The 11,890-nt window shown below is 42.0% G+C and overlaps 2 protein-coding genes across 2 annotated transcripts in view; both read right to left on the bottom strand.

The window, feature by feature from the left end:
• Window positions 1-5,754, bottom strand: part of LOC124013967 — a 20,550-nt gene extending 14,796 nt beyond the window's left edge. Inside the window, exons 1-2 of the mRNA XM_046328573.1 lie at window positions 5,630-5,754; window positions 487-605 (exon numbers count right to left, since the gene is read on the bottom strand). Of these exons, the coding sequence (XP_046184529.1) occupies window positions 487-605; window positions 5,630-5,724 (214 nt within the window). The 5' untranslated portion in view covers window positions 5,725-5,754. The remainder of the gene's footprint in view (window positions 1-486; window positions 606-5,629) is intronic.
• A 214-nt stretch (window positions 5,755-5,968) lies between these two features.
• Window positions 5,969-9,086, bottom strand: LOC124014201. The gene is made up of 3 exons (XM_046328962.1): window positions 8,593-9,086; window positions 7,473-7,775; window positions 5,969-7,113 (listed from the first exon to the last, which is right to left on the bottom strand). Exons 1-3 carry the CDS (start codon window positions 8,722-8,724, stop codon window positions 6,973-6,975), a joined length of 576 nt encoding a protein of 191 aa, XP_046184918.1. The 5' UTR covers window positions 8,725-9,086; the 3' UTR covers window positions 5,969-6,972.
• Between the last annotated feature and the right edge of the window lie 2,804 nt (window positions 9,087-11,890).

Below are 11,890 nucleotides of genomic sequence, written 5' to 3'. Positions count from 1 at the left end.
AATGTTTAAAAAAAATCTATATAATAAAAATAAATAAATCAAATAAATATAAATATAAATAAAAATCTCTGAAAAGTGACGGGTTTGCATCCCCGATACAACGCATCAACTTAGCTTATGCTGCCCCAATGTACAAAGGTAGCAGAAGATGATTGGGGTCTGCACCGAGGGTGTGTGAAGTGGCCATTATTGGACCGGCGCATTTAAGAAACTAGCTGCCGTGGCAAATTATTATTATTCTTTTTTTTTTACTGAAATGTACTTTTATAAACAGATCGGCGGGGCCAGTACCACCTATGCAGCGGTTCGTCAGTTTTCTAAAATGGTGACATTATCGTAGTACCGGTATACCATGCAACACGTGTGTGTGTGTGTGTGTGTGTGTGTGTGTGTGTGTGTGTGTGTGTGTGTGTGTGTGTGTGTGTGTGTGTGTGTGTGTGTGTGTGTGTGTGTGTGTGTGGTGTGTGTGTGTGTGTGTGTGTTTACCTGGACTGTAGCTGTGTTCAGACAGACTTTCCTCTTCCTCCTCCTCTTCATCCTCTGTCACGTAGGCCCGGTCACACACCTTCACAGGGGTACCCTTCCTTTTCCTGACACACCCCCTCCTACAAAACACACCCCTTCCTTCAGATTTACAACATTTCAAATGAAATAAATACAAATAATAATACATGTTTTACTGAATAGAACGGAGATTTATTTTGTACGTGACAAGTATGACATTTCTAGATAAATTGCATTTACATCTGCCACATTTTGAATAGACCATTTGTTACCATCAAAATAACCCCAGGTAAGCCTACAGCTAGCTAGGGTTGTGACGGTAATTGGATAACTGTGACATTGTCGGTTTTGGATGTTGACCTTCATGAAAATAAAATAGCCATCAACCATCTTTTTTTTTCTTTTTTTTTTTCCATAAAATGTTTCGTCAACTTTATTTGAACGTATATCTCCTTCACCCACAGCAGGACTGTTTAACTATTGATTTGTATGGTATTGTTTTTGCTAAACTTAGTCCGTCACCTCCTCTTTCCAACCATCTTTTAAAACGTGGCGCAATCAGCAAATCCGCTCTATCACGGACAGGAGAGAATCTCTGAAGGTCAAATCAGTCCATTCAAAAAGACGAGGGGTGGAGTGAAAAGTGGGGACTGAGGTCAACTATAGAGCCTATAGCCTACAGGGGGTGGGTGGGTAGCCTCTGCTCTTCACCTCTGAACTTTTTCCATTGTTACCGTAGATCGGAGGAGTGAGGTGAAAAAGATGTCTCGCCTAGCAACAACAACAACAAAAAAAGTGTAATTATTATTTTTTGCACTAAAGTGTAAATATGACTCCTTATACATGAGTCTGAAAGTGCACTCTCTCTCGAAAGATTGGACACTGAAATCCCGCTGTTTGAAAACAATCCCATACAGCTGGCACCCTGGCCGAAGTCCCGCGTTGGGGATAGCTTGACTGGTGGCCCCTTGACGAAAATAAAGTGTACTGTATCACCACAGACAACGGGGCAAACAGTGCTTTTACACCTGCATTGTTTGCTGTTTGGGGTTTTAGGCTGGGTTTCTGTACAGCACTTTGAGATATCAGCTGATGTACGAAGGGCTATATAAATAAATTTGATTTGATTTGATTTGGCTGCAGTGAGGCAACTGAAGTGGCCTTGGCTAAATTGCTTTGGCCACAATCTCCATCTTAGCCAACGGCGTGAACAGCAAGAGCACATACACAGGCCAGGGTCTAGGTCTATTTTACCTTTATTTAACCAGGCAAGTCAGTTAAGAACAAATTCTTATTTTCAATGACGGCCTGGGAACAGTGGGTTAAGTGCCTGTTCAGGGGCAGAACGACAGATTTGAACCTTGTCAGCTCGGGGGATTGAACTGGCAACCTTCCGGTTACTAGTCCAACGCTCTAACCACTAGGCTACACTACCGCCCCATGGACCTAGTGGAGGCCCAAATCACACCATCATTCTGGACAGAAATAAAAGTTTGATCAGCTATTAACAATAATAATTTATTTATAACCTATTCGATGTTAAAAGAATAAGCTATAAAAATGTTATTCAGATGCAAATAAATAAAAAATAAAAATTGGCTAATTTCCTTGAATCATTCAATGTGGCATTACCATAGAGCAACTGTATTTTCACAATGAAATTAGCCTGTTTATTTTGTTTTATTGTAGTTAAACTACTGATAAATAAATTATAATAATCATATAGGTAATATTCCTGGAATCCTACGTTACATTTGGGGTGGCAGGAAGCCTAGTGGTTAAAGGTTGCAAGATTGAATCCCCGAGCTGGCCCCCATCAATATACACACACAATATGTATTAACAATAAACATCTTAAATATCCCATTTACACAAGTAATTGGGTGGCAGGTAGCCTAGTGGTTAGAGCATTGGGCCAGTAACCAAAAGGTTGCTAGTTTGATTCCCTGAGCTGACAAGGTAAAACATCTGTTGTTCTGCCCCTGGACAAGGCAGTTAACCGCACTGTTCCTAGGCAGTTAACCCCACTGTTCCTAGGCAGTTAACCCCACTGTTCCTAGGCAGTTAACCCCACTGTTCCTAGGCAGTTAACCCCACTGTTCCTAGGCAGTTAACCCCACTGTTCCTAGGCAGTTAACCCACTGTTCCTAGGCAGTTAACCCACTGTTCCTAGGCAGTTAACCCACTGTTCCTAGGCAGTTAACCCACTGTTCCTAGGCAGTTAACCCCACTGTTCCTAGGCAGTTAACCCACTGTTCCTAGGCAGTTAACCCCACTGTTCCTAGACCAGTTAACCCACTGTTCCTAGGCAGTTAACCCCACTGTTCCTAGGCAGTTAACCCACTGTTCCTAGGCCGTCATTGAAAATAAGAATTTGTTCTTAACCGACATGCCTAGTCTCCCAGTCTGTGCCGGTGAAAAACATCCCCACAGCATGATGCTGCCACCACCATGATTCACCGTAGGGATGGTGCCTGGTTTCCTCCAGATGTGGCGCTTGGCATTCAGGCATAAGAGTTCAATCTTGTTTCATCAGACCAGAGAATCTTGTTTCTCATGGTCTGAGGCTCTTTAGATGACTCCAAGCAGACTCCAAGCAGTCTGTCATGTGCCTTTTGCTGACGAGTGGATTCCGTCTGGCCCCTTGTGGATTCCGTCTGGCCTGATTGGGGGAGTGCTGCAGAGATGGTTGTCCTTCTGGAAGGTTCTCCCATCTCCACAGAGGAACTCTGGAGGTCTGTCTGAGTGACCATCAGATTTTTGGTCACCTCCCTGACCAAGGGCCTTCTCCCCCGATTGCTCAGTTTGGCCAGCTCTACAAAGAGTCTTGGTTGTTTTCAAACTTATTTCCATTTAAGAATGATGGAAGTGCACTTTTGTTCTTGGGGACCTTCAATGCTGCAGACATGTTTTTGGTACCATTCGTCAGATCTGTGCCTCGACAGGATTCTGTCTCGGAGCTCGAACAATTCCATTGACTTCATGGATTGGTTTTTGCTGTGACATGCACTGTCAACTGTGGGTCCTTATATAGATGGTTGTGTGCCTTTCCAAATCATGTGCAACCAATTTAAATTTATCACAGGTGGACTCCTGCTCACAGCTCAATTTTGAGTCTCATTGCAAAGAGTCTGAATACATATGTAAATAAGGCATCTGTTTTTATTTCTATACATTTGCTAAAATTTCAAAACACATGTTTTTCGCTTTGTCATTGTGGGGTATTGTGTGTAGATTGCTGAGGAATTGTTATTGTTTAAATCCATTTTAACATATGGCTGTAACCTAACAAATGTTGTAAAAAGTCAAGGGGTCTGAATACTTCCTAAAGGCACTGTAGATGGGGCTGTAATGGAGTGACTGGCTGCAATACCGCTTGGTATGACAAATGCGTGGCGTCCAACCACAAGGTGCTACAATGGGTAGACCGTATAGCCCAGTACATCACTGGGGCCGAGCTCCCTGCGATCCAGGGCCTCTATACCAGGCGATGTCAGAGGAAGGCCCTAAAAATTGTCAAAGACTCCAGCCACCAAAGTCATAGACTGTTCTCTCCATTACTGCACAGCAAGCGGTACCAGAGCACCAAGTATTGACCCAAAAGGTTCCTGAACAGCTTCTACCCCCATGCCATAATAATGCTGAACAGCTACTAAAATGGCTACCTGGACAATTTGCATTGACCCCCTTTTTCTTTTGCATTGGCTCTATGCACACTCACTGGACTCTATCCACACATACTACACCGACACACACCGTACTAGTACTCCTTGTAAATAGTCTTGTTATTGTCATTTTATTGTGTTACTAAGCCCTTTTTTTTTGCCTCAATTTTCTTACTTTTTAAATCTGCATTGTTGGGAAAGGGCTCATAACTAGGCATTTCACATTAAAGTCTACACCTGTTGTATTTCCAGGCTGTATCACAACCGACCATGATTGGGAGTCCCATAGGGCGGCACACAATTGGCTGTGTCGTCCGGGTTTGGCCGTCACTGTAAATAAGAATGTATTCTTGCCCAGTTAAATAACGGTAAAATAAAAACTTTTTTTTTTCAATCTAGCGCATGTGAAAAATATCATCTGAATATTTGTTTTCAAGTGCAACTTTAATAATGATGCTTTTTGGAAACAACTTGGCGATTTAATAATGATTCTAATGATGAACTTAGCCTTTTAGATGCTCTTGGGGAAAATTGGGCCATTATATTTATTGAATACAATTGTAAAATCAAAATGGAATAAAATCCATAAAGTATCAGACCATCAAATAATATATTGGAAACAAAATGTATATATAATAGCTGGTGAAATATTATACTTTTCAATAATTGTAGCCATTTGACAAACCCCAATAACCAGGCATATATAAAATGCCCCCCACACACACACCCCCACACACACACACACACACACACACACACACACACACACACACACACACACACACACACACACACACACTTGAGAGATCAGTACGCCTTTGCATCCCTCATTATACAGTAGACCACAAGTCAGTCAGATCCACACAGTGAAAGTGATGCCTAAATGTAACTGGCGGATTTCCACCCAACAACATCAGTTTGAATGAAGATGCTAGTAGCACATAGCTAACTACAGTACCAGAATATCTGGCAAACATATGATTTTAATGCCTAAATTCCTAAAAATAACGAGCCATATCGCTTTCGATTTAGCTAGCTATCAAAATCAAGCAAAGCTAGCCTAAATGCAATAATCTGTCTAGCTAGCTAGCCATGACTACCGTGTGCAGATGTAACTAGGCAGCTAACTAACAGATGGCTAATAGTTAGCTAGCTGGCTAATTAAATAAACAAGACAGGACATTACAGCTGGCCAGCTCTCAAAGCTCAAAAACACACGGATAATCAACAGTGACAGGGTGTAAATAAAAAAATAATTATAAAAATTAACAGTAACTAGGTAGCTATTGATCCTGAAACGAAAAAAAAAACCAGTTTCGCCGTTTACGTTTTTTTTTCCTCAGCAGAATCAACACAAGGATGGATACTAAAACACACCCGCTCAGGCAGGGCTTTGCAATCGACTTCACTTTTAAACAAGTAGCTAACAAGTGATCAAAGAAAATCCTCAAATACGTTACCCCCGGGGCGGCAAAGGCGGTTTGCTCCCATCCCCGTCGCTGTCGAGGGTCGGTGGCTCCCGGTACTCAAAAGGCGACCGTACGTTCTCCGCCATTAGTACAGCTCCCCTACCTCGCTATCCCGTAGATTGCGTAACGCGCATGCGCGAGTATGCAGAGATTTATATGGTAAAATGGGGGGTTGAAATAGCAGGACAAGGAGGCAAGAAAGCAATAGATCTGTCACTTTCAACCCTTCCTTTTCATTATCATTGCGTTACAATAAAGTAGTCTATAACATGTTTTTATTACATTTATAAATGCACTGAATACTATTCATGAAAAAATACAACAAAGCACTCTAGACCCACTTCAGTTTAATATTCAGTGCAAATCCAAATAATTTACAGATAATGTTTGACAAAGTAGAAAAGCTCACAATAACAAAAAAAACAAAAATTCGAGGTTATTTCCATTATCATAATATTCAGTCAGAGTTTGGAAGCTGTGTCAGACTGTGAAGAGGGTGTGACAGTTTTGGCTACACACACACACACACACACATTCAGTTTGCTACTGAGCAATATTGGCTAAAAAAGTACACGTCAACAAGTTAAAACAATGTAGCAGCATTTTCAAGTATGTAGAACATACAATTAGCCTACTGTAAGTGACTAGCCACATTGACATTACAGTAACATGCAGCAATGTGATCCATCACAGTTTATTTTCTGAACTTGCCTGACCAAAAAAAAGATGAGCACAACATCGGTATGTCAGTTACATGATCATATCCTTATATACACACACGTTGGAATCACTTTTCGCCCATGTTGAACAAATGGAATCTGGCATCATGTGGCACAAGTCAACCACCAGCTATCTTCATTGATCAGTAAGCGGCATTTTCACAGTAACAGTATATCAGTCATTTTTTTTGATTACATTCTTATAGTTAGCGTTAGTCTTAAAGTGTTAGTTACGGCATGATTCAAACAGTGTTAGAATGTTTCAACTAAAGAAAGCCCCTTCAAATTCTACCTCAAAAGTAGGAAGAATACATTTAACATTTCTTATCAGTAAGATGTTCCGCTTCAATAAATAGCCTGTACAACAATAACAAAAACTGTCCTGGGAACACAACACATCATCCATGTCATGACCATCCTTTCTGACAAAGGAATGTTACTGCAACAAGTCTTGCTGGTGCACCTCAACATAGTGAATACAATCGTCTGATGAAAGTCGTTTTTAGCATTTAGTAAAGCTTCCCCGCATTGGGGACTATATGTCATAATACCTTAGGATTTTCATGAATAACATGTCTGCTATTGAAAGCTGACTGATCTTAAGACAGAGAGGAACTAGATTTCTTCTCTCCCTTCCCTCTCGGAGTGGAGAACGTGAAGGGTCTGCGAGGCAGAGTTGGCCCAATGGATCAGCTCAAGCAGGACCCGATAGGTCCACATTTTCGCCCCAAAAGTACCCACAACTCCATCAACCTCCTAAAAGAGAAAGTAAAGTCCATAGTTATAAAAACATCAAGGTTTTCTCACAAGCACTCAACACAACAATTGTTTTTTTTACCTTTGTTTAACAAGGCAAGTCAGTTAAGAACAAATTCTTATTTACAATGACAGCCTTGTTCAGGGGCAGAACGACAGATTTCTACCTCCGTTGGCTCAGGGATTAGATCTTGCAACCTTTTAGTTACTGGCCCAATGCTCTAACCACTAGGCTAACTGCTACCCCAAAATATCATTTTGTGCTTTAGACTGATTAGGACAATGTTTTTTATTTATTTTGGCCTCACTAAATGAAAGATAACCCATGATAATGGTCATTAAAAATGGTAATTTTTAACCTCATTGCACTGATGGTCTGGGGTGACATCCTCCTCGGTTTCCAGTAGGACCTTGGTGCTGTGAAGCAGATGTCCCAGTCGATCCCGGACCCCCTTTCTCACTGTCTCATACTCGCCCTCTAGCTCACCCATCTCCTCCTCCTCTCGTAGGATGAGACACTCCAGTAGTCCCAAGCATTTGCGCAGGGCTGAGTGTAGAAGCTGAACCTGCTCGTCAGAGCTGAGGTCAGGCGAGGACAGAGAGAGGGACACGATGCGGTCCCCTGCTGGGGTGTGGTCTGACAAGAGGCTCTCCCTTTCCCTCTGAGAGTATATAGGAGGAGAAAAGGTGGGTGGGGAGGGCCAGGGAGTGGAGAAAATTAAAAGATAATATAAGCATGAATACAGAATGATTTAAACAATTTAAAAAGTACTAATGAGTAACATACGCTGCTACAAATTAAGATGTGCGCCAACAGTGCTTTCTGTGGAAGAAAAGTGTTGGCTATTCCGTGAAAAGCATCATCTTTATTCATACCCAATAAAATATCATTTTTAAACAATCAAAACGATTGTATATTTATAATAACATCTATACAATTAATTCACTCTATACAATGAATTTACATATATTGGTTATTTTTTTGTAGATGTATTTTTTTGTCTATGGGGAGCCAGCAGCCAAATTTGAGTGACTCCATCGACTAGGGTGGGTTCCCCTGGGTCACAGTTTAATGGATTGGGTTGGGAACATGGAGGAGAGGGAGGGATGGTTTTAAAAAGGATGATTCAATTAGGAACTGCAGCAGCATTACATATTTTGCAAGGCAAGTGCACAGTTACAGTAGACAGTTAGAATATAATTAACGACCAATGTTGGAATTTACCATCGGGCTACAGATCTATCCTGAAACAAGATCTTAAAAATATAATTTTATCTAATGAGACTAATCGAAGGGAAATGAAAATAAGAAAGTTACAAGTATCTTAAATGGTGCCTTACAGGTGCAGCGAAATAGGCCTGAGGTCTAACGGGTCGTGAATGACGTGGTAGGTATGCTATGTGGTGTTGTTTATACCCAGAAAGCTGCCCTAAAAAAAAAAATACAAATATCGACAAATTCGCTCAATAACTACTCACATATAGCTCCAGAAGATAAGTGCAGTCCTGGTGCAGTAGCCGAGCCAGAGCCGCTGCTCTCCCCGTTCTAGATCGCCCCGGCGCAGGCATGTCTAGGAGCGTGTCTATCTCAATGTGCTCCTGATCAGCCATTTACTCGAGGTGGTTTGCGGTGAGTCGGTGGTAACCAATGGTGGTAACAGGCAGAAAGCAGCCGGAGTGTTTTTCTCCTACTACAAAAATGGAGACTTAGATAAATAAATTATCTAAAGCTACCAACCTCGATATTTTGAAAACGTGCCGATTGAGCTAGAGGTCCATTTCGTCGTCGCAGTAATTTGACCATTTGTTTTATTTAGTTGTTCATATGAACGCGACGTACAGGGGTAATGGAATGTAATTGGTTCCGGAAGCGACAGGGGCGTTTTTCAGGGACGCACAGATGTTTACACCCAAACCCGGAGAGGTACGGACACGCAGACGAACTGATTCGGTTCAGCTCAGTCCAGTCTGTGGACTTGTTTGACATTGCAGCCAGTCATTTATATAAACCCTGTTTTGCTAATGCTATGTATTGACCATTGAGAGGCTTTGAAGCCACGGTCGGCCATATTGGCACTCACCAGTAAGAGCCTCTAAAAATGATACTTTAGGGAAAATGTTTAGATATTTTTTATTTGTATGTCTAGCTCACACAATAATAATAAAATGCATTCCAGACGTCTGTAATATAATAAACTTGGCAGGAATTGATGTAGACATGAATACATATGGTGCAACGGTCAAGGCACTGCACTGCAGATCCTGGTTTGATTCCAGGCTGTATCACAACTGGCTGTGATTGGGAGTCACATAGGGCGGCGCACAATTGGCCCAGCGGTGTTAGGGTTAGCTTGGGTAGGCCGTCTTTGTAAATAATAATTTGTTCATAACTTGCGTGCCTAGTTAAATAAAGGTCAAATGAATTGTAAAAAAAAAACAGCTTCCAAAATTATTATTTTTTATTTTTACCATGGTAAGTTAATGCCAAGATGGAGGCGCGGTGGCTTCAACACAGTGCCTCCGAGCTGTAATCTAGTGAATATATAAATCATTGATTGCAGCCGACAGTCCAGGCGACTGCCGACGTACTGATCGACAAATCACCTTCCATCATAAATAACGACTCATTCCTATTTGTATTATTTGTAGATCAGTGATTCAGTCAGTCACAATTTACCCACAATACATAACAGTTTTGGTGCTCTCGAACACGGCCATTGGTTCAGTCCACTGAGGTATAGGTTCAGTCCACTGAGGTATGGGTTCAGTCCACTGAGGTATGGGTTCAGTCCACTGAGGTATGTGTTCAGTCCACTGAGGTATGGGTTCAGTCCACTGAGGTATGGGTTCAGTCCACTGAGGTATGGGTTCAGTCCACTGAGGTATGGGTTCAGTCCACTGAGGTATGGGTTCAGTCCACTGAGGTATGGGTTCAGTCCACTGAGGTATGGGTTCAGTCCATTGAGGTATGGGTTCAGTCCACTGAGGTATGGGTTCAGTCCACTGAGGTATGGGTTCAGTCCACTGAGGTATGGGTTCAGTCCACTGAGGTATGGGTTCAGTCCACTGAGGTGAGGTATGGGTTCAGTCCACTGGGTTCAGTCCATTGAGGTATGCGTTCAGTCCACTGAGGTATGGGTTCAGTCCACTGAGGTATGGGTTCAGTCCATTGAGGTATAGGTTCAGTCCACTGAGGTATGGGTTCAGTCCACTGAGGTATGGGTTCAGTCCACTGAGGTATGGGTTCAGTCCACTGAGGTATGGGTTCAGTCCACTGAGGTATGGGTTCAGTCCATTGAGGTATGGGTTCAGTCCACTGAGGTATAGGTTCAGTCCACTGAGGTATGGGTTCAGTCCACTGAGGTATGGGTTCAGTCCACTGAGGTATGGGTTCAGTCCACTGAGGTATAGGTTCAGTCAGTCATCCTGATGAGCCCTTCTCAACTGAGAAAGGGGTAGCTGCAGCACAATAGGGTGATGAGGTGGAGACCCTTCGCGTCAGGAAGTAATTTAACCATTCACTATCGTCCTTCCACTCTATATTTTTTTGTGTGTAATTAACTCGTGACATTCCTGAATTACTCATTATATTCATAGTCAGATTTAAATCAACAAGTATGATAGTCAGTTTAAAAAGGTTAAGGTTAAAAGACTGTGTACATACAGTGCATTCTGAAAGTATTCAGCCTCCTTGACTTTTCCACATTTACTTTACAGCCTTATTCTAAAGTTCATTAAATTGTCCCCCCCATCAATATACACACACAATATGTATTAACAATAACAATCTTAAATATCCCATTTACACAAGTAATTGGGCGGCAGGTAGCCTAGTGGTTAGAGCATTGGGCCAGTAACCAAAAGGTTGTTAGATTGATTCCCTGAGCCAACGGAGGTAAAAATCTGTCGTTCTGCCCCTGAACAAGGCCGTCATTGTAAATAAGAATTTGTTCTTAACTGACTTGCCTAGTTAAATAAAGGTTAAATGAAAAAAATTATTCAGACCCTTTACTCAGTACTTTGTCGAATCACCTTTGGCAGTGATTACAGCCTAGATTCTTCTTGGGCATGATGCTACAAGCTTTGCATACCTGTATTTGGAGAGGCCAAGTACAGGTATGGTAGGCATGTTCCCTGGCCAAAATGATCATCAAGGACAACAACCACCTGACCCACTGCCTGTTCACGCCGCTATAATCCAGAAAGCGAGATCAGTACATGTTTTGTATGTTTTTCATGGTTCTGTCTGGGCTCTAAATTCCAGCGAAGGGAAACTTAACTCTACAGCATACAATGACATTCTAGACAATTCTGTCCATACAGAAATGGTTTGTCGAGATCAGTGTGGAAGAACTTGTCTGGCCTGCATAGAGCCCTGACCTCAACCCCATCGGACACCTTTGGGATGAATTGGAATGCCGACATCAGTGCCTGACTTCACTAATGCTCGTGGCTAAATGGAAGCAAGTCCCTTCAGCAATGTTCCAACATCTAGTGAAAAGCCTTCCCAGAAGAGTGGAGTCTGTTATAGCAGCAAAGGGGGGACCAACGCCATATTAATGCCCACGATTTTGGAATGAGATGTTCGACGAGCAGGTGTCCACATACTTTTGGTCATGTAGTGTAGCTATTAGCTGACACCAAAGATGTCATCTACAGATGACGTGCAGGAGCTTGCAGGGATTTTAATCTTCCATGTCTACTTTGATGCTAATTAGCATTTTCGAATCTGAGAGTAAATAGAGCCGAATATATTAATAAAAGTTACCTTGTCCGA

Source organism: Oncorhynchus gorbuscha, linkage group LG25 (genome assembly GCF_021184085.1).
Source record: "Oncorhynchus gorbuscha isolate QuinsamMale2020 ecotype Even-year linkage group LG25, OgorEven_v1.0, whole genome shotgun sequence".
NCBI classification, from domain to species: Eukaryota; Metazoa; Chordata; class Actinopteri; order Salmoniformes; family Salmonidae; genus Oncorhynchus; species Oncorhynchus gorbuscha.
The sequence above is the reverse complement of the archived record's forward strand: the minus strand, read 5'-3'. Positions and strand labels throughout refer to the sequence as shown.